Raw genomic sequence first — 21,147 nt, forward strand, 5'->3', positions numbered from 1 at the left:
TTTTTTTTTTTTTCTTTTTTTTTGTCTTTTCTTTTCTTTTCTTTTCTTTTCTTTTCTTTTCTTTTCTTTTCTTTTCTTTTCTTTTTTTTTTGTCATATTTATTTCTCTTCTTTCTTTCTGGGTGTGAGTGTGTTGATGGGTTGAGGATGTGGTCTAAAAGTGCACTTTGTATTAACTCTGTCCGGAGTTGCGAAGTTGCTGGTGATTCTACCTGCTGCACATACAGGACTATACATTTTTCAAAAGGAGAGCTGAATGGCAAAAAGTTGGCAAATGGAATCCTTGCCACAGGGTGAGGCGTAATTTCAATCAATTTTTCAGCACAGGGGAGACAAGTCCCCATCTCAGCTGGTCCATATTCGCGGCACGATGGACCAGGGTTGTATCGCGGATTTCATCTCTTCCAGAGCAGCCTCGCGGCAAGGATTGAGAAGGGTGGATTGCCCGTGAATAGCCGTTCCGCTCCTTTCTCCTTGATCTCTCTTTACTACCTTGTTTTTTTTTTCTACTATTAAATTATTCCCTGGCTGCGATTTAGTATGTTGGTTGCATTCGTGCATCGTCAGGCTGCGGAATGGGAACACCATCAATACACATGTTTCCCGTGTCTCGCAACTGCAAGTTAAGAGAAAAAGGCAACTTGTCGCTGCTTGCAAAGGGTCAGGCTGTAGGGCAGGCGCCTATTATAATGATGGACGTCCTGCAGTGGCCCGCGAGCCTGGGGGGGGTTTCTTTGCTTTTTTCTTGCCTTGACTTGCCGGCTCTTCTGACCTATCAACCTAGGTATTACCCATGTGCATACAGCCTACAGCCTGAGTGCTACGGTGACACCAGAGACGCAGCACAGCATCGTGTAAGTGTACTCTTAAGCATCATATGCAAACGGACACAGCAGAACACACCAGACTTTTACATTATGCCTCGTACTGCAAGCTGCATTTTTTTTTGTAAGTACCTTGCCTTTCACCTGCTCCCATGTCCATTCGACACACACACACGCACACACACGGATCATCCGCCCAGCCTCAGCGGCAAGCCCCCCTTGCCTTCATGTCTTTCTCTTCTGTGTTTACCCTGCAGATCCATATCCCTGCAAAAGGAAGGAAAAGGAAAAAGAAAAGCACGAGTAATACGTGACGGGGAAAAAAGGAACAGAGGGCCGTGCTTCCCCGGACCGTAGCGCGGGCCAGAAGAGGAAATCCGCAGCTTGATGGATGCCACACACACACACACACGCGCGCACTTCACACACCAATTCCTTTTGATGCGTTGGTCCGGGGTTCTGGCCAGCTTCTCCCAACCCCGGACCAACTTCTTGCTAGTTTCTTGCAGATTACAATGCGGAGTGAATCCCGTCATACATCCGCTGGTGTTTTCTTACTTTTGTACTTTGATTTCCGCGGCTTCGGGACCGTGGGATTGGATGCTCGGGGGCTTTGAAACTGGTACAACTAGATGTAAGCCTGATGTCTGTCCTACCTAAATCCGGGGAGACAAGAAGACCATCATGAGAAAAAAGGAGGGGGAGTGTAATACATATCGACTGCCCACCCCTCGTCTAGCTGGCCGTGGCGTGTGCAGATGAAAATCAAGGCTTTTGGTAAAGAAAACCAACTTGGATCATGTTCTTCTTCGTCTGGCGTTGTCGAGAAATAACAACTACTCAGTAGAGACGGACTATCATGCACCTCCTAGTTCGTTTTGAGGCTTCGGTCGGTCCCCGTCGTCCTACGGCTCCCCGCTTTATGTATGATGGGATGCGGCGCCTTTTGCCGTCTGTAACCTCGCATCCTTTTTGTTACTGCCTTGCCTTGCCTTGCCTTGCACGACCTCGACTGGGGAGCATCCACAACAACATCGCCAACATCACCGACAAACACCACAGATCAGGGTAATTCTCTGTCACTGCTTCAAACCACAGAGTCCCGTCTATAGCTCATCCTGTACTGCTGCTCCTGCTGCTACTGTACCGCTCCATGCAATAAGTGACAGCAAAAAAAAAAAAAAAAAAAAAAAAAAAAAAAAAAAGAGAAGAGAACCGGGGTTCACCAAAAAGAGGGCCACAACTTCATACCCCCCTTGACCGTGTCCTTCACCTTGACATTTACAAACCTCAGCAGACACTCACCGGTGAAAGCCGGGGTCCCGGCAGCAAGCAGCAGCAGCTCTCATCATATCACCCCGTCTACACTCCTTTGCGAAAGAAAAGAAAGAAAAAAAAAAAAGCAATGCAAATCTCACTCGAGCCCGTCCAAACGCTCCGATGTCATGATCCCCTCATCGAAGCCGGGCCCCTCGGGGCCTTGCACTCTCTCAGCGCAACAAGACCACGCCTCAACATGACAAAGGCCCTGTCCAGACGCAAGAGCTCCGACTTTCTCCTCGAGGCACCTCACAGACACCGTCTCAAGAGCACCACACGCAAACCCCCTTCAACTACCACCCTCTCATCATCCAGTCCAAGGCAACGCCCCAAGCCAGACAACCTCATCCAGTTCGCCCTCCTAGACCGCACCACCCTCACAGCCTTCAACTTCCCCGCCGACGCCTCCTCCTCCTCCTCCGGCCAAAAGGCCCGCCGCGGCATCAAGCGGTGCCGCCTCGGCTCCGACGTCGAAGGCCCCAACACGGCCTCCGTCGGCCGCAAGAAGCGCCGCCTCCGCACCCGCCTCATCACCAGCCCGCTCTCCCAGCCCTTTTCCCAGCCCGCGACGCACATCCTCAACCGCGAAGGCCGGCAGGCCGGCGACCGCCGCTTCGTCAAGATGGCCGTCATGCTCGACGCCAGCCGGCGGGCCGCGTATCTCCGCGCCACGGCGTACCTGCGGTACTCCATCATGAACCGGATGCGCAAGCGGATGGGCCTCCCGCGGTACTACTATCAGGTCTCGGAGAGGGAGGGCGAGGGCAGCAGCGGCAGCAGCGACACGTTTGCCAGAGCGCCGTGGCAGCCCCAACAAGCCGTGAGACCGAGTCACGAAGAAGCGAAACACGGCTTCCCCGAGACGCGCAGAGGCGCTGCACCACCACCCCCAGCATCTCCTCAAGAATCAGTCGAACCGCCGGTCAAGGCACCGGCATGCCGCTTATCGAAACCAATGGCCCTGCCGCTCCCTTCAGCCGATGCCGATGCCACCAGTGATCGCACCTCGGCCCGCATCGACTCGACCACGTCTCCGGAGCCGAGGCCGCCTCTCGCGTGGATGTACGACGACGCCGAGGAGGACAGCTTCGCCTTTCTTCACGCAGACGAAGAGCAGCACCTGGACGAGAATGACGAGGGTGACGTGTATTGCGATTTCGATGCCATTTTTGCGGCGAGGGCTGCCACGCCGGATCCGCAGACGCCCTCGGAGGAGCAGCACACGTATGAAGAGTACATGGACGAGCTGGACGGCATTTCCTGGAGAATCGGGTGATTCTCTTATTCCCATTCTTGTTTTATCTCTTTTCGTTTCCATTTTTTCACAGAGGTATTCACTTGGGAAAGACGGCTGGCATCAATGGCGCATCGACGCCCGGAAATCACTTTTTGTAGGGGCTTCTAAATTACTGTATATTTAATCTTGCATGGCTGGCGCACAAGCAAACCTTGGGCTGTATGGGCTTGAGAGGAGGGAAAGGGCAGGAGGGCGTTTCTTTGTGGAGTGTGAAAATGGCAGGGCTTATATGGGCGATTGGCGGCGGAGGACCGTATTTCCTCATTGAAATCTCCCCCCCGGGAATTGTTTGTGTAAGCTAAAGGAGGAGTTTTGTTCTTCATCATATTCAATCCCCACCGAAAAGTGCATGTGTGCACGAAGCGACAAATCGTCAGAGTCAGTTGCCGTTGGACGGCTTGCGGGTATACGTGTCTTCGGGGAGCTTCGACGCCCGGTCTTTGGCAATGTCGCACATGGCCTGATGTCCGCATGAGTTAGCTCCACCATCAAAGGAGGGAATAAGCAACAGCTGTTGCCGACCGGGTCATACCTGTACTGCGGCGATGACCTCTCTGGAAAAGTCGCTTCGCTCGATCCGCGCCCTCATGTCCTCCATAATCTCGGGTCGCCCCCTGCCATTGACGTAGACGACGTATCTGAGCCCCGGGAACGCCTCCTCGTACTCCTTGTTGAGCGCGGCCAGCTCCTCCGCCTCCGGCTCCGAGTCCCCCTGGAAGTCGGCCTGCTCGGCGGCCGACTGAGGCGACTTTACGTTCTTGTCGCCCAGGCGCGGGTGGGAGCCCAGGACGGACAGCAGGACGGGGTTCGGCTCCGTCTCGGCGGACTTGGCGGCGAGCGAGAGCAGCTTGATCTGGCAGGCGTCGACCAGGTCGGGGTAGGATCGGTAGACGGCCGTGCGGATCACCGGCAGCAGGGTTGCGTGGATGGCGGGACTGGGCTCGAACAGCAGGTCGAGGACCTCGGTCTGGGCTAGATCCGTGTACGAGTGAAGCGCGGCAATGGGAGGGAGACGCTCCAAAGGCATGATGCAGTGCGTTTGCGTGCGCGCTCTCAAATGCTCAAACAAGAAACTTGGATCGGGCTTGTCGTGCTGGTGTTGGTTTCCAAGAGATCGGGATGGCGTAGGAAGCAGCGTGTGCGTGTGCGTGCTGTTGTTATCCGTAGATGTTTGGACGGACGGAGATGATGATGGCTGGACGGGTGACGGATGAAATGAAACCGCGTCGTAAGAGCAATGCTGGTGAAACGATTGCGAGCGAAAGCCAGGCTATATGTAAGAGTCCGTATGCACGACAAGCCCCTAACTCATACGAATCCAGTGCAAACAAGAGAACAAACAACCCGCGACGGCGTCGGCAAAGGCAAACCTGAACAGAAAAGAACAGACTGAAAAGAATGGCTGGCTCGAGTAGGACGAGCTTCATCCCCTAAACTTAAGTTGCACTCCCCGCAATTCCAGCTCTTCTGCTGGAGCAGCTGCTTATCGGGCTCGTGCTTATCAGCTCGTGACGTGCCGGGGTCTGTGCGCGGGAGCGGAAAATCTCGAGCGGGATCAAATGCTGGTCGCGCGCCAAACGGGCTTCAGTGGGAGCTGCAGCCTCGTCTCGCGAGCTGGAACTGTTTCCAACTAGTCATCATTCTACAGCCATTGGAAGCGCAGCCGGGATTCAAATCAGTCGCCATGCTTTGCGGAAGTAAGTGATACGCTGGTGTCTCATTAGACGATGATGTTTCAACTTCTTTTCACGTGTTGTCTATGCTAACTCAATTTCCAAGTCTCCGGAGAAGCTCCTCAAGAGCCTGTCGCGTCCAAGAAGTCGGGTAAGTCGACGAGACGATTTGCGCAAACGGCAGAGCAGGAATTGGCTGACTTGACCGGCGGCATCTAGGCATCGTCTACGAGAAGCGACTGATAGAACAGTACATCAATGAGCACGGCACAGAACCCAACGGCGAGGCCTTGACCGTCGATGACCTGCTGCCCATCAACACCTCTCGCATCCCGCGCCCTCGCCCCCCTACCCTGACATCCATCCCCGCGCTGCTCGCCACGTTCCAGAACGAGTGGGATAACCTTGCGCTGGAAACATACAACCTGAGGGAGCAGCTGGCCCGGACACGGGAGGAGCTTGCGACGGCGCTGTACCAGCACGATGCCGCCGTTCGCGTCATTGCACGGTTGACCAAGGAGAGGGACGAGGCGAGGGACTCGCTGAGCAAGATTACCGTAACAGACGGCGCTGCCAGCGGCGATGGCATGGTGGTGGACAGCGTGGAGGCGCTGCCGGAAGATCTGGCGGCGCAAGTGGACTCGGTCCATCAGAGGTCAGCGCTCTCCTGCCTGCTCTCGGGGGTTTGGCACACACTGACCTGCTCTGTAGCTTATCAAAGGGGCGCAAGAAGCGCTCCGTGCCCGAAGGCTGGGTCTCCAGCGACCAAGTGTCATCCTTCGAAACGACGACGACAAACGCCCTGCCGGTTCCGCGGGCCACCGCTCTTGATGTGGAGGGTGCCTACGCAGTAGCGGGAGGATTGAACGGGGACGCAGCCATCTACTCCGTCGAGGCCGACAACGTGGAGAGGACGATCCCGGTTGGCGAGCCCGTGACGGATGCGCTCTGGGCTGGCTCCAAGGTCTTCTTCGCCACCAGCCAAGGAAACATCAAAGTGTACGAGGCCGGCAACGAGGTTGGCACGCTATCCGAGCACGCCGGACCTGCCAGCGGCTTGAGCTTACATCCTTCTGGGGATCTCCTCGCCTCCGTGGGCACCGACAAGAGCATTGTGTTTTACCACCTGGAGACGATGAGGCGAGTCAGCCGGGCCTATGCCGATTCTTGTAAGTTCATGGTCCCTCTTGTGGCTGTCTGTTGATCCTTTGATTAACACTCCACAGCTCTGACAACGTGCGCTTTCCACCCCGACGGACACCTGTTTGCCGCCGGCACAGTCACCGGCGACATCAAGCTGTACATGACCAAGAACCTCGAGCAGGCCGTCGTGTTCAAGCTGGGCGCCCCCGTGCAGGCCCTGGTCTTCTCCGAGAACGGCTTCATGCTAGCGGCCACGGCCAAGGGGCAGACGAGCGTCACCATTTTCGATCTGCGCAAGGAGGGCGACGCCGCCGTGTCCAAGGTGCTGGAGACGGGAGGGTCGGTGCAGTCGCTGGCGTGGGACTACACCGGTCAGTTCCTGGCCACGGGAGGCGCCACGGGCATCACGGTGCAGCAGTACACCAAGTCGAGCAAGAAGTGGAGCGAGCCTCTTCGCAACTCGGTCGCCGCCGTCGCGGTTCGATGGGGCGAGTCGGGGCAGAAGCTGGTTTCTCTCAACGGGGAGGGCGTGGTGACGGTGCTGGGCGTCAAGGAGTGAGAGGCCATGATTTTGATGTGCGGGTGCGAGCCTTATCTCTGGGAATGATTTCGTCTCTTAATGCTACCTATATTTGTGCCGGACAGGCTGGGACAACGTTATGCGAGGGGGTTTAGAATGCGTTCACAATGGCTGTATATTGAGGAAAAGGTCTCTCTGGACTACTGACAGAGGCAAACATGATTTCGAGCAAAGGCATACAAGTTCGTCTCTGTTGATTTCGGTCAAGGCCGAGGCAAGTGAAGCACCCCGTCGTCAGTCAGAATGCAGCCATTTCCCGTGATTGCTCTCTGTAAGGGGGGGCAAAGGGAGGGCTATAGGCCTTGTCCACTTCATACGCAAAATGCCGGGTAGGGCAGTCTGGCTCAGTTGGAGGAAATGCCCAGATGTCTGCTGTTGGATCAAGATACGGCAATAAGAGATGAAATGTGCTTCAACGACGGTCATGACATCGTCTTCCAAACTGTCCAAGGCTGGCCAATTACACCGCAAAGCCATCGGTTAAGCAGTTCGCTATCACGCTCTAGTGGCGGCGATTGCTGCCCTGATTATCCATCTTTCTAATCTCCGTCAATGGCTGGATTTTTTTCACTTCCGCCACTCTTTGTCAGCTGCCGAAAGCGATCCGAACCATCAAATGACCAGAAACATGCGAGCCAAGGCTGGTGTGGTTTTCGCACGGTAGCCTTGGAACGAACAAAGTGTGTGCCCATCTTCCTTTCCTCTCTTCAACCTAGATTTGTCTTCCGTCGACATGCAATCAGGCTGATGTGTTTTGGCACATTCAACGACGGCGAGAGGAAGCAGAGCAGCACCAAACAGCAGCTCTCCATCCTTCCCACCCAGTCAGTGGAGAGTATCGCCTCTCTTACGGTGGACGATTCCAAACGAGCATCGACTCAGCACCAGCTGCAGCCGAGCAGAAAGAAGACGCAACACAACGAAACGACACAACCAAATCACAGCTGAAAGCACTGAATCCCTCCTGGCGCCTACGCGAGCGACCCTCTCCCGACCGCAGCGCCGTCCGAACCCCGTCCCAGGCAGAATCGTCGCTATATCCAAGGGTCCATCTCGGCTGCCCTGATCGAAGCCAACGCCACCCTTACGCAACGACGCATCGGTGAATTGCCCTCCGCACACGCACGCAATCGGGCCTCGCAACACCATTTCGCACCCTCGAGCGATCCCGCGAGACCGGAAAATCCTCGATCCGTCTCTGCTCTTTTTCTCTTCACTCTCCGTCGCCTCTCTCTCGCCCTTTCTCGACTCCCATCTGCATCTTTGCTTCACGACAGCAGCAGCAGCAGCAGCAGCTGGGAAAAACACACACCGCGCCGCAATGTCGCGATCCGGGGACGAAGGGCTGGACCTGTCCAGCGACGACGACCTGATCGAGGTCCAGTTCGACGTCAGCCAGGCCTCAGCGCCCAGCAGCCGCGGCCGCAGCATCTTCCACGACATCCTGCATCCGCAAGGCGTCCCTTCACGAGCGCGGCCGGCCGCGGACTCGACCATGGCGGGCTCCGTCAGCCTGCGGCCGACAGCCAGCCACTCGCGACGGCCCCAGCCCGCCCAATCGTCGACAGCCTCGCAGCCTCGCCTGCGCCACCCGCACTCCCACTCGCAGCAGGCCTCGATGCTCCGCGCCTGGACCGGGGCCTCAGAGAGCAGCCGCCCGCCGGCCACGACCTACATCGACCTGACCGACGAGCCAGACTCGCCCGTGGAGCGGCGGAGGACGCAGGCGGCGGACCCCCAGGCAATGCTGCAGCAGGTGCCCAATAACATTGCCGGACGACACCCGCGGAGGACGAATTCACAGCGCATCTCGCCGCCGCATCTCGCCAGGAGCGACAGCACGCTCGTCGGTGGCCAGTCCAGCTACATCGACTTAACGGGGGACTCGCCTGAGGATGAGCAGCGCCCCGGCAGAGAGCACTGGCGCACGCGCGCCCATCAGCGGCCACACCACCACCACCACCATCACCACCACCACACACGGCACGGCGAAGATCACCTCGTCGCGCTGAGGCTCATGGGCAGCAGCCACCAGGAGCAGCTCGAGTCCGGCATCCGAGTCCTTGGTAGAACCCTGGCCGACTTCCTGAACGGCAGCTTCAGCGCCACGCTCAATTCGCAGAACAGGTTCCCGGCGGAGCCCGAGTCCAGACCAAAGCCTCCGATGGAACCGATCCCGTCCGCGTCGGCGGGATTCACCCGCGACACCCGCGCGGACGGCCAGAGCGAGGAGCTGGTGACGATATGTCCCGCCTGCAACGAGGAGCTTGCCTACGACCCTACGGAGTCTTCGACGCCGCCCAAGAAGAGGAAGAGGGCGGTAGGAGAGCATCATTTCTGGGCGCTCAAGTCGTGCGGTCACGTAAGTATACTATTTCTCACATTTCTCTTTCTCCTGTCTAACTGAGATGCAATAGGTCTACTGTGCCGACTGCTTCGAAAACAGAAAGCCGACCAAGACTGCGCCCGAGGGAGTCGGCTTTCGATATCCGCCCGGGAAAAGCAATGCGACGCCCAACGATATACTATGTGCCGTGGACGGGTGCGGAACAAAGGTGGCTTCCAAGACGGAATGGGTTGGCATATTTCTTTGAGGAGCGTGGCGTCGAGAAAAGCATGTTATTTGGCATGTCTTGTCGTATCATGTGCCATTTCGTGCAGAGTATGAGCGACTAGGGGAAGAAATCATATGGAAGCATCAGCATGGTTGGAACGAGGAGCATATGCCGGCTGTGCTCTTTTTTTGCTGCTTTTTTTTTTTGTTCAAGCACAGACGGTGGGACATGGCGTTTTAGGACGAACTCTGGTCTGATTCAGCCGGAATACAACGGTCAGGCGAGACAGGAGGGGTCAATACTCTTTGACAATTTTGCATTCCGAGGCGTTGGGGGTCCCCCATTTTTGTGTTTTCTTCTCTTTTCCTTTTTGCTTTGAAAGTGAAATACATCTGTTAGAGCTGGAAATGGAATAGGGTGCTTTTCAGGACAGCGAGGGGGGCCAACGGGACATTGAAAGGAATAAGGAAAAGGCGATAAACGGAAGACTTGTTTGTTGTATGTACCTTGTGTGTATGCGTAAATGTATATGTATAGACGGGGTTTCTCACCTGTTGTCTGCAGTTGTTTGCTCGACCTCAATCTTGGGTTGAAAGAGGCTGTCTGTGAGCTGGATTATGAACAAGGTACTCATCCTCGGCAGTTCTGTATCTTCCAAGTAGCAGGGGGTCTGTCAAGGTATATATATATATATGCCACATGGTGAGATTTTGGTTTCCATCGCTTTAGGCTGTATATAAGGTATCCTCCCAATCACGTTACTGTAACTTGGTATCCATCAGATGAGCAGAGGGGGCATGTTACTTGATGATACAAAAGGTAGTACAAAAGAGAACGAGGACGTTCTATCGGGAATTAGTAGTTCTATTAGAAAACCGCGTGGGTAGGCTGCAGCTAGCCGCGGGTAAAGAGGGTGGTTGTTGCGTGCCTGGGCTGAAAGGGAGGCTAATGCAGCTTGTGCATGTGAAGGATCGAGATGAACGTGAGATCTGGGATTGTTTCGCTGCTGTACCTGGTTTTTTTTGGTCAAGGTCTTGTGTGAATGAATGTCTGCTTTTCTTGGTTGAATTGAGCGTTTGCATGTGAGGGCTGGGATGGGATTTGAAAAGGCCTAGATTTGGGTGTGTTCTGGCGATTCGTGGCGTTTAAAAGGAGGCAGATATCAGATAATGAGCCAGGTAATGGATACAGGTAGAAACCTTCGACATCGTTCCCAAGTCATAGGTAACGTAGCGATGGGAGTAATATTGGTAAAAGCGTAAAAGTTTGAGAGAATGATTCGAGGCGACGATGCTTTTATAAGCTGAACAGTAGGAGAAATGGCTATAGAAGGAAGCAGGCATTCGATTCACATATCATCGTTTGGAGTACAGTAGGTAAGTCGTTAAAAATACATAAAATGCTACTCTCGATACCTTAGCAAAGAAGCAACATTCGCCATGCAATGCAAAAATCAGCCAGTACTGCGCCACCAAAGAAAAGATCCCCTTTCGCCGTAGTAAATCAAGCCATTCCGCCGTCTTGTCCGCTGTCTAATCCAAGGGGGTATATCGTCTCTCGTAGCCATCGCTGCGGCCGTGTATCGTTCTTGTGTGTAGTACATACATTAGAGGGAAAGCTCCGTCGCCAGCTCGTCCATCCAGCTTCCGCCGAATTCCGACTCCTGGGAAGCAATCAGGTCCTTGAACTCATCGAACTCAGGAGCGGTTTTGTTTTCCTTGTTGGACGGATAAGTTGGTATATTGTCATCTTTCGAAGAAGAGGGTCCGTTTTTTGTTTTCGAGGGTAAAAGATTGTTTGCGTTTGCAGGGGGCTGTCGAGAATTTGTAGCCAAAGGTGAACCTTTCTTCATTTCAGCGGTATGTGGTAATTTGGTAGGCAGAGCTGAGTTTGCGCGTGTCTCAGCCAGGGGCCTCCTCTGCGTAACCGCCCTGCTGGGTGCACGGTTTGCATTCGGTATAAACGCTTTGCCTGTCGGAAACTGTGGCGATGTGGCAGCAACCGACCTCGCTTGTCGAGGGGCCTGCGGTTTCTCATGAACCCCTGTCTTTGTAGGTTCAGCCGCTGTTGTTGGCTGATTTTCTGCCCGTCTCTCTCGAGCCAGGCGCTCGGCTTCTCTCCTCTTGGCTTCCTCAAACTCAAGGGCTTCCAACTCGGCGGCTCGCCGTCTCTCCTCTTCCTCGCGCTCAGCTGTCCGTCGACTGTGCAGCAAGGCGACAGCCATTCTTTCGTTGGTTCCCGACGCAGTAAAGAAGGGCTTCGGCGTTCCAGGAGACGAAGACGTCGCTGCCACAGGCAAAGGTGAGCTCTTCTTTGTTGCAGGACTCACGGCCTGGGGTGCAGGTGTTGACCCTGGCTTCGTGTGTTGAGAAATGAATGTAGTCTCCTCCTCCTCTAGTTCAGCTTCCTGCTGCGATGATGTGGGGAAGAAGTCGTCCATGTTATAGAGGATCTGCTGGGTGCTGAGAGGAGGCGCCTGTGGTCTCATAGCGACAGGTGAGGTGTGGAAGTGTGGGCGCTGCGGAGCTGCTGGTAGCGGCGGTGGTGGCATCAGACACGCCTGGCGCTTTGGAGGACTCATTTCTCGATGATTTTGGTTGGAAAGGCCATCAGCAAGCCCGAGGTCTCTCTCATAGCCTGTTGCTGTACGCGCTGGCTTCTGTGGTTCTCGGGGTAGAGGCTCTTTTGAAAGCTGCTGCTGAGAGGTCAGGACAACGTCTAGAGCCAGCATCTCCAGCTCCAGATCCTCCTCATCATCTGATATCAAGTCAAACTCTGGAAGAATTATTGGTTCAGGGTTCTTGATTGAGACGGGAGGCTCTGGTTGCCGTGCTGTGGTCTCATCAATGCCTTTTCCCTCCTCGGTCGGCGTGGCTTCTGGCCCCGCAGGGGGACAATCATCTGTGTTGTTCATCTTGTTCTTTGAAATCACCGCGTTAAATGATAGCTTGGAGATTTCATCGTCCGACATTACCTCAAATCCCTCCAGAAAGTCTTCGTCAGCGACGGGCTCAACGTGTGGCGCAGTAATATGTTCGATGAGAAGCTCTTCAGCCGGAGTGCCAAGTCTAGTGAGAGGTTCAAGCGCAACGGCAGCCTCTGATTCTTCTTGCTCAGGCTCCTCAATGATTCCCTCGAGTTCATGCTTGGTTTCGCGAAATCGCTTCGGGCTAGGAAGATCATCGTCCTCCTCCGATTCCTCCGCTATCGGCGGTATTGTCGCTGCTGAAGCGTCGCGCCCTTGGCAATCTCTCTTGCTCCCCGATCCGTTCCCCCTCACAAACCGCGCAATGGTGTCTTGACTGGGCCGGACGTTGACCAGGGGCAGGCCCTTCTTCTTCTTCTCCTCCCTCTCCGCCTGCTCCTTTGCCCGCTTCTTCTCCCTCAGCGCCTTTGCTTTGCTAGCGGCCTTTTCCTTCTCGAGCTCTTTTCGGATGCGCTCCTGCTCGGCCCTCTCCTGTCTCCGGAGCTCTGCCTTGGACACGCGCGGCACACGATTGGCTTCGCGGTAGGCCTTGCGGACTTGCTTGGACGTCATGGGGCGGTTGTCGACGGGGGTTCGCTCGGCCGGCCCCGGAGGCGGCACTACGGTGAAGGTTCTCTGGACGCGCATCGTGGCAGCTGTAGCGGTTTCAATGAGTGGACGAGCATTGCATGTCTGGTAGTGACGATGCTTTTCTTTGTTGTTTTTGCCTTGTTTTGGTGTTGTCGCGGGGTAAGATTGAGTGAGGACTAAAGCGTAGAACAGGCGTGACACTTGTTGACGCGAGACAGATACGCTGTCACGTGATGACGTATAACCCCTGGACCTCGTCTTCTTCTCTTCCAGATCTTATAAGTGACGATGTGATTGATCAGTTCATCTACCTCTATCTTACTCCAGTCCTTAGCTTTTGATTTTGTAAGGTCATGAACCCCAGAGATCCCATGGGCTATGCAGCTCATCCTGCATTATGCAGGTTCATATGCGCATAAGCCGTAACAAGCAGTCCAGAGGCAACTGGACATTCAAGACGTCTCGAACCGTTAGACAAACCTCTTGCGAAGTCAAGGCCGGTAATGGAATCTGTGAGATTTTGAACCACTTGGAGACTCAAAATTGAGGCTCTTGATGGTAGTCTCGGGTTTCAATAAAAGCCTTGGGCAGCAACATAGTATCCAGAAGCCTAAGCCACCCCCACAAAACACAGCCTGGCCTGCATGCCTCGCGAGGCTTGCTTTAATATCAATAAACGAGCCACTGGTAGCTGACCACGACATTCCAAGTGCTACCTCATATGCAATGGAGGAGAAACATTGCCACGTCTATATGGTGAATGGCACTTTGCAAAGCGGCCAATGGAAGATGTGTGTGCCTCTATACTTTGTCCCGTATATAAGGTATAAGAGCCGGAAGTATTGAAGCGCAGCCTCATTGAATTGCTCCCTAACGCAAATTCAGTCACTGTGTCTATCTTGAACTCTTCGATTGCATCCCGTCCCTTTGAAACTACCTTGACTCGCAAGACTTCTGCGGGCAATCATCATGAGCGATGCTCAAGACGCAGCAACGGACACAGCCCCCTCCCTCCCCGGCAATTCGTCACAAGATGCGCATTCTTCGTTTGTTCAGAATTTAACTAGAGCATTGCCATTATCGCCATTATCCCTCGCGGCGAAAGAGGGGGATACAGAACGTGTGAAGCGGTTGCTTGAAAACCCTGATGCCGACGTCAACGCAGTCGACGATGACGGGAATACTCCGCTTACTCATGCTGCGCGGGAAGGCCATATTGAGATAGTAAAGATGATGCTGGAAGATAAGAACAAACTCAACGCAGACAACTATCAACGCGCGTTTTTTGCAGCGGCAGCGGCCAACAGATGGTCTTACCATGACCCCGTCCCCATCCTGGAGTTGCTTCTCGCAACGTTCAATATCGATGTAAATGCAACCGACGAGAACAGTTTTACAGCCTTGCATCTGGCTGCATGCAACCGCCGTACGGGTACTGTCGAATTTTTGCTCGAGATAGATGGGATCGACATCAACAAGAAAGACAAATCCGGCCTTACGGCACTCGGCAGGGCTCTTGCAGCGGGAAACGGGTATGTAGTAGGGCTGCTGCTTCCCAGGAAAGATCTTGCATGGGATGCGAATCTCGACAACTCAATACAGCAGGCCGCGCGCAGCGGATGTCATGATCCGCTGGACTCTCTATTAGCCAGTGGCTGTGCTCCGGTCAACAATTACTTGAACCCTATGTCATGGGCCGTAGTGCGTGGACAAATCGAGGTGTTGCAGGTATTGTTAGCGAGGGACAGCGCTGATGCGGACGAAATGGACCGCTGTATTCGAACGCCGCTGTCATGGGCTGCTCAAACCGGATGAGCTGATGCAGTGGAGATGCTACTAAAACACGGGGCTGATGCAAATGCGGAAGATTGCAACGGTAGGACACCGCTTTGGTGGGCTATACGAGAGAAGGAGGAGGAAGTCGTCAAGAAACTCATACCCGTCGACACTGGCACACTATGCACGCTGGTACTGGAGGAAGATCTAGAGAAGCTCAAATCCATGTTGCGTTTTAACCCAAAACTTGAACAGAGAGGTCGTTACGGTCAAACTGCTTTACATATCGCAGTGAAAAACGGGATTTTTGACATCGCAGAAGCTCTCATGTCTGCGGGAGCAGATGTCGACGCTGAGGATAATTTAGGTATGACGCCGCTTCAAAGCGCCCTCAAGGACAGAAACATCGACCTCGTGCTCGAACTCCTCAAAAGGAGAGCAAATACGACGAGCATCATGTCCCAAGAGTGGCGTCAGGTATCTGACAAGGGGGACGTGACTCTCTTGTCTAAAGCATTCGACGGAGAACTGCACCTTGATTTCCCAGACGTACATGACGATATATGGAAATTCATGAGGAAGCACCCTCATAGAGAGAGCTTTCTGTTGTAGGTTGTGTCCCTCTCCCTCATTATACCCACGCCACTAGAGGAAGTCTAACGAGGCAATGCATTTCAGGCTTTTGCCCACCGAAACGCATAGCTCGGCTAGGGCACAGGTGTCATACAGGCTATCATCTAACAGGGAGTTGACAGTGAACAACTTGCAAATAGATCGCCTCACAAGCTCTGGGGAGGCTGTTTCTGTTGCACTCTGGCTCCCCCTTGACCAATTTTCATCTGACCGCCCTTCAGGATATCATCCCAGCGAAGTGAGTAGAATTATGTGGGACTGCCCGGGCCTGATACAGATTATGTACCTGAGCACATTACCGTATGGCTGCATTCCGAATGACCCTGAGGATTTGTTCCATCAATTCCTGACGCACACCAAGACACAATGGTTGGCATTGTGTCACAGAGCTGAGGAGTCTTTGACTCAGAGGGTAAGTCCTACCTCTGTTCTATCGCCCAAGGCCTCAAGGCAGCCAAAGCAATTACTCACCATCTTGCACAGCGCTTTGACCAACTCAAGTCTCAAGGCAAAAGCCCCGAGATTATGAACGATCTCGCACAACATGCGCAGAAACTGGCCAGCCTTCGCCTCAATCTAACAGGTCAGATCTCAGCGGCTAAGAATCTGATGGACGATCCGTCCATGAAGAACTTCAGAAATAGCGGGAAAGGGCTGCTAAAGTTCTTGGAGGAAGATTTTGAACCTGGTATTCTGAATAAATTGGACGAGCTGGATCAGATGGCCAGAGATCTCCTTCAAATTGTGAGTAGGGGGTAAATTGCTCCGCTTGAAGATGTATACTTATCAAATACAGGAGTTTGCGTGGACTTCGATCCACGAGGCGAGAATGTCAACGAAACTGGGACAGAATGTCATGCTGCTCACGTATGTGAGCATATTCTATCTGCCGCTGGGGTTTTGCGCTGTGAGTATATGACCCGAGATATCGAGATATTGGATGTGATTCCCTGGCCTAACATTCACTACCTAGGCACTGTGGGCGATTCCCAACATAACGGATTTCGGCACGAGATTGCCCTTTATCATTACAGCGTTTTGTGTCTCTTTGCTTACTCTGTTGGTCACGTTCAATATGGAGAAAATCGCAGCCTGGTTACAAAGAGGGTACCAATATTGCAAAACTATCACGCCGAGCGATCTACCCAGGAGAAGTCCGAGCGATTTACTTAAGCCTCCGAGAGATCTACTTGGAAAGATTTTGCAGAGGAAGGAAAAGAGGAAGACGCAGGATCCCAACCATCCATGAGACTCTATTCGCATAGACCATATCGCACGGATAGTCGTCCTTGATGCTGCACTGCGAAAGGAATATCGACATTGCAGGAATATAGCTTCGAGTAATGGACTAAAGAACATTAGTCGTAAGAAGAGAGAGGATAGGAGTGAGGATGGGAGCGAGTCCAGCTCTCTGTCTTAATCTTTGGTATGAAAAGTCTGATCAGAGAGGTTGATGCACATGCTGGTTGTGGCAAGGCCCTTTCATTTGGTGCGAGATATAGTTTCCGAAGTGAATTATGGAATCATCTAGGTGCCTTAACAAACTGCCAAGGAGGTAGGACCTCAATTATACAGGAATTGTACATTTTTGAGCTGGCAGGTCAAACTAAGGTCTCAAAGTAGATAGCAGCAAGAAACAAGGCAAGGGGGTCGAGGATAGAGGCAGTAACATAGCCAGTACTGTACATAGGCTGCTGGGGTCAACTAAGCTGCTGGGCATAAGTAGAAGCTATATGCCCGCCTATGATAGAGGATAGAAGACAAGCTCACTGGCAAATATTTCAACAGAGACCGTACCGTGAAATGAATGTATATTCGCTCTTCACTTGAATTTGCTATGTGGACGGTCTACAGATATATCGCCTGCTTACCTGTCCAGAGGCTCAACAGTAGGATCCCACGCACAAGGACTATACTCGCTCGTCGTCAACTCCTCAACCTCCTCCTCCGTCAACTCAAAATCAAACACATCCGCATTCTCCTTGATCCGACTGGGCGTCACGCTCTTCACCAGGGGAACAAGCCCCTTCTGCAAACTCCACCGCAGCAGCACCTGCGCCTCCGTCTTGCCATACTTCTTCGCCACGGCGCCAACCTTGGGATCACCAAAGCGCTGCCCGCGCACAATCGGACAATACGCCTCGACGGCAACATTGCGCGCGCGACACCACTGCACGATGTCGTCGCGCGGCAGCCAAGGGTGAATCTCCCACTGGCCGACGGACAAGACGCCGCCCTTGCCGGGCTCGCCGCCGCGCTCGGCCTCGAGCTCCTTGATGTAGGCCTCGAGCTCGTCGAGGTGGTGCACGCCATAGTTTGATACGCCGATGGAGCGGACCTTGCCGGCCTCGACGGACTCGACGAGGGCCTTCCACGCGCCCTTGCGGTTCTCGGAGCCGCCGTAGGGGGAGTGGATGAGCACCAGGTCGAGGTACTCGAGCTGCGTCTCCTGGAGGGCAATGTCGACGAGGTCGAGGGTGTTTTGGTACCCGAGGGGTTTCTCCCGGACGGGGACCTTGGTGGTGAAGAAGACTTCGTTGCGGGGGATGCCGGCGGCGGGGATGCCGGCTGCGGAAGGGCCTTGGTTGCGGTATGCTGAGGCGGAGTCGATCTGGTGATGGTGTGAGTGCGTGTGAGAGGGATGTGAGAATTAAAGGTGGATGTTGTTGTGCGTACGTGTCTATATCCGATTTTCAGGGCTTCTTTGCAGACGTCGGTGGCCACAGACGCAGATCTGTCAAGGGATCACGATTAATGGTTTTGTCAGTTGAGATACAGCTGTGTTTGATGGCTGTGTGACATACGTTTGGTAGACCTAGTAAGCACCAGTAAGCACCCTGTCGGCAAGTCTAAATGAGAAGAAGCCATCGCGAGGTTTTAAAAACTCACTCCAAAGCCGAGCAGGGGTATATGATGGCCCGAGTTGAGCTTAATCGTCGACTGCAACGTGAGTTTCTGCGCCATTGTTGCTGAAATTGATGAGTTCCTTTACTCAAGCCCTTGATCCAAAAGATTCTGACAGAAAACAGAATGAAGATGAAAATAAAGAGGCGCAGGAGTTGTCGCGAGAAGACGTAGCAATTGTGTCCAGTCTTTATATGAATGATGTCAACCACGCCATTGGAGGGGTCAAACCGTTGCCATGAGGGGCAATTTTGGCTGCTAGCATCGAATGTCCCACAAACCCGCACAGTATCCGGAGTTTAATGGGCTTGAACTTGGGGGTTGCTGGCGATGTGAATCGGTGGCCGTTTAACGCCGAGGCGCATTGAGCTGGCTTCGGCCAGAGTTGCCGGCTGCTGAGGCTAACAAGGTCGTTGCTTGATAATCTTGCAGAAAGACGAAGTGCGACGGCGATGGCATCTCCATTTACCGCACACGGTCACCCTGGTTCATCTCTAGTGAATCACGCAAACTCGTAGGCTCATTATTTTTGGTATCCAGTCTGTCTATTTTAAATCACGTCATCCAGCATGTCCACCTGGTCGTCCTCGTCCCGTCTCGCCGGTGTCTGTTCTGCCGCCTCCGCCTCCTCATCCTCATCCAGGTCGTGCATGGGATAGTTCAGAATGGCCGCAATGTCCCCCAGCATCTTGAGCCGCTGCCCGCTCTCGTGGTCGCTGCTCAATATCCGTGCTTCGCCGCCGTCCCTCATGACCTTGTCCACCAGCGCGACGTACTTTTTCCGTGTCGCGAGATCCTCGCTGCGGAACAGAGAGTTGTTGATGAGCAACACCCCCGACCCGGGCCCGACTGCGCCGTCGGCAACGGCCTTCTCCACGGCTTTGGTGCCGTACCATGCCCGTCCGTCGTCGAGCTTGAGCAGGTCAAAGAAGCTGTCAATGTACTGCGCCTCCTTGGCGTACTTCATATTCCTCATCTTGGCGAGCACCTCGGGGCTCTTGAGCACCTCGTTTAAGCTGTGAACGTGTCCCGAGTTGGCGTGTACTACTGTTGCCTGCTTGGCGACGGCCGTCAGCACCTTGTCCGACTTGTCGCGGCCCTGCTTCGCAATGTATTCCTTAAAGTCCTGCGCAACGAATCCGGGGCTCGCCAGCAGCAGCGGCCGTGACTCGGAAAAGTCGGCTGCTCTGAGTAATGACGACAGCGTCTTTTCGAAGAACTTGCGCATGCCCGCATCCTGGTCCGCCGCCGTATCGCGCTTCTTGGGCACCACGCTCTCGACGCGGGTCTTGACGACGGTGCGGAACTGCGTGATGAGGCAGATGTTGGCGAGGCCCTCCTGCATCACCACGGCGGCCATGGCGCCGTTCTTGTCGTCCGACAGGGCCTGCGACAACGCGCTCTTTGCGACGCTGTCCCAGCCGTCGGGCTTGATGATGGTGAAGGAGCGGTTGACCTCGATGTCGAGCGTGTGGTGGGCGCCCATGGCGACGTGCTCGTTCTCGGCGGCGACGACGCCCGAGATGCGCAGGGAGGCGACGGCGGGATCGAAGAAGGTGGACTTGACGCGGATGACGAGGTTGGTGTGGACTCGCTCGGCCGACGGGACGCCGGTGCCCGGGTTGATGTTGACGACTTTGCGGACGGCGTGGGCGTGGACGAGGTCGCCGGGGACGATCAGGTTGTACGCATGCCACTGAGGAAGTGGGCAGTCAGCCGCCGTTGCTCATCTGTGACCAGGCCATGCTCTGTAGTGACGCATCGTGAACTGACCATGTCCTCCGGGTCCTCTGGCAGCAGCGAGACTTGCTCGTCCTCGAGCTCTTTCGGTATGTGTCGCGACACGAGCTTCATGCTGAATGTGATGTCGGAAAGCAGTGAGAGTACGAGATGTATGAGATGTGCCAAGAGGAGTCGATTTGAGGTGAAGAGACGGGGTGCGACGGTTTATATAGCTGTTCTGGCTGGTGGTTGTTTGGTTGAAGTTGGTCGAGAGGCTTATCGCCCTGAACTTAGACTGATAAGCTTTGGGGCTGCCTGTCTCACCAACACTAACACGTCGCAAGGCACCCGCCCCGTAATGACGTTGTTCACTTGACCTCGCCTGACCTGCTAACGGCATCTCGTGGCCAAGTACATTAGACATGGGATAATTGTTAACACAGAAGATCATTTGCACTTTTTTTGTTGAAACAATCATGGTACACAATTCTCGATCGTGAAATACCGGCTTCGCGCATGCAGCATTTGCAGGCATCGCTGCAGATTGCCGCTACAGAGACGATGCATCATCACCTTGCCTCACCTCGCCCTGCATAAGGCAAGGCACTGCACCCAACACATTCAAAGAGGTTATTGACATAGTCCGTGAGAATTACCACGACTTTTTTTCCAGAGGCTCCATTGGGAGATGTTGTAACACAGGGATCTTGTCACATTTGCTCTTATCCCTAGCGTCATGCTATGAGCCTATCCAAATCAGCTTGAAACGTAGATAAATCAGCAATTCCAGGCCTCTACGTTGGTCATATGCTATTGCTATCCTCTAGAGGAGATGCATACAACTACCATCTGCTACTATCACTCCGTTCTCCTGGTACTGATCTACGCTTCCGTCTAAAGGCATTCCATAAAGCGTACATTTTAGATGATTGGTGTCTAGTTATTTGTGGCTGACTTGGATGCTGGAAAGCCACTCTCTTAAGCTCATCGAAGGGGGAAACAAGCCAATGGAAAATGCCAACTAAGGTAACATGCTTATACTGAATCTTACTGAATCCAGATACGCCCTACGTCGCCTCCAGCCGAAACAGAAAAGCAGCCATAATGGCTGGCGGCAACGCCACAATCAGCGCCCCCAGCCCCGTCCCGCCTGAATTCCCCCCCG

At 54.0% G+C, this 21,147-nt stretch overlaps 9 protein-coding genes across 9 annotated transcripts; 5 read left to right on the forward strand and 4 right to left on the reverse strand.

Annotated features, from left to right (window-relative positions):
* Positions 1–2,228: 2,228 nt before the first annotated feature.
* CCMA1212_001380 (uncharacterized protein) lies at positions 2,229–3,419 on the forward strand (the record flags this gene model as incomplete). Its single annotated transcript, XM_073698808.1, has 1 exon — positions 2,229–3,419. One exon carries the CDS (start codon positions 2,229–2,231, stop codon positions 3,417–3,419), a length of 1,191 nt encoding a protein of 396 aa, XP_073562173.1.
* A 400-nt stretch (positions 3,420–3,819) lies between these two features.
* Positions 3,820–4,467, reverse strand: CCMA1212_001381 (putative allantoinase 1; the record flags this gene model as incomplete). Its single annotated transcript, XM_073698809.1, has 2 exons — positions 3,820–3,900; positions 3,973–4,467. 2 exons carry the CDS (start codon positions 4,465–4,467, stop codon positions 3,820–3,822), a joined length of 576 nt encoding a protein of 191 aa, XP_073562174.1.
* Positions 4,468–4,924: 457 nt separating this feature from the next.
* On the forward strand, positions 4,925–6,815 carry CCMA1212_001382 (Pre-mRNA-processing factor 19; the record flags this gene model as incomplete). The annotated part of the gene is made up of 5 exons (XM_073698810.1): positions 4,925–5,137; positions 5,220–5,264; positions 5,333–5,768; positions 5,825–6,282; positions 6,340–6,815. Coding segments are annotated over 5 exons (1,626 nt in total), but the record flags the coding sequence as incomplete, so codon positions are not given.
* A 1,342-nt stretch (positions 6,816–8,157) lies between these two features.
* On the forward strand, positions 8,158–9,430 carry CCMA1212_001383 (uncharacterized protein; the record flags this gene model as incomplete). Its single annotated transcript, XM_073698811.1, has 2 exons — positions 8,158–9,198; positions 9,254–9,430. The coding sequence occupies 2 exons, from the start codon at positions 8,158–8,160 to the stop codon at positions 9,428–9,430; spliced, it is 1,218 nt and encodes a 405-aa protein (XP_073562176.1).
* A 1,567-nt stretch (positions 9,431–10,997) lies between these two features.
* Positions 10,998–13,004, reverse strand: CCMA1212_001384 (uncharacterized protein; the record flags this gene model as incomplete). Its single annotated transcript, XM_073698812.1, has 1 exon — positions 10,998–13,004. One exon carries the CDS (start codon positions 13,002–13,004, stop codon positions 10,998–11,000), a length of 2,007 nt encoding a protein of 668 aa, XP_073562169.1.
* A 912-nt stretch (positions 13,005–13,916) lies between these two features.
* Positions 13,917–15,335, forward strand: CCMA1212_001385 (Ankyrin-1; the record flags this gene model as incomplete). The annotated part of the gene is made up of 2 exons (XM_073698813.1): positions 13,917–14,648; positions 14,778–15,335. The coding sequence occupies 2 exons, from the start codon at positions 13,917–13,919 to the stop codon at positions 15,333–15,335; spliced, it is 1,290 nt and encodes a 429-aa protein (XP_073562170.1).
* A 271-nt stretch (positions 15,336–15,606) lies between these two features.
* On the forward strand, positions 15,607–16,275 carry CCMA1212_001386 (uncharacterized protein; the record flags this gene model as incomplete). The annotated part of the gene is made up of 3 exons (XM_073698814.1): positions 15,607–15,768; positions 15,840–16,100; positions 16,153–16,275. 3 exons carry the CDS (start codon positions 15,607–15,609, stop codon positions 16,273–16,275), a joined length of 546 nt encoding a protein of 181 aa, XP_073562171.1.
* A 948-nt stretch (positions 16,276–17,223) lies between these two features.
* CCMA1212_001387 (uncharacterized protein) lies at positions 17,224–18,320 on the reverse strand (the record flags this gene model as incomplete). The annotated part of the gene is made up of 4 exons (XM_073698815.1): positions 17,224–17,967; positions 18,033–18,090; positions 18,161–18,171; positions 18,246–18,320. The coding sequence occupies 4 exons, from the start codon at positions 18,318–18,320 to the stop codon at positions 17,224–17,226; spliced, it is 888 nt and encodes a 295-aa protein (XP_073562172.1).
* Positions 18,321–18,810: 490 nt separating this feature from the next.
* CCMA1212_001388 (Protein pelota) lies at positions 18,811–20,114 on the reverse strand (the record flags this gene model as incomplete). Its single annotated transcript, XM_073698816.1, has 2 exons — positions 18,811–19,956; positions 20,034–20,114. The coding sequence occupies 2 exons, from the start codon at positions 20,112–20,114 to the stop codon at positions 18,811–18,813; spliced, it is 1,227 nt and encodes a 408-aa protein (XP_073562177.1).
* Between the last annotated feature and the right edge of the window lie 1,033 nt (positions 20,115–21,147).

Source organism: Trichoderma ghanense (genome assembly GCF_004382785.1).
Source record: "Trichoderma ghanense strain CCMA-1212 chromosome Unknown scaffold_1, whole genome shotgun sequence".
In the NCBI taxonomy this organism is placed as follows: domain Eukaryota; kingdom Fungi; phylum Ascomycota; class Sordariomycetes; order Hypocreales; family Hypocreaceae; genus Trichoderma; species Trichoderma ghanense.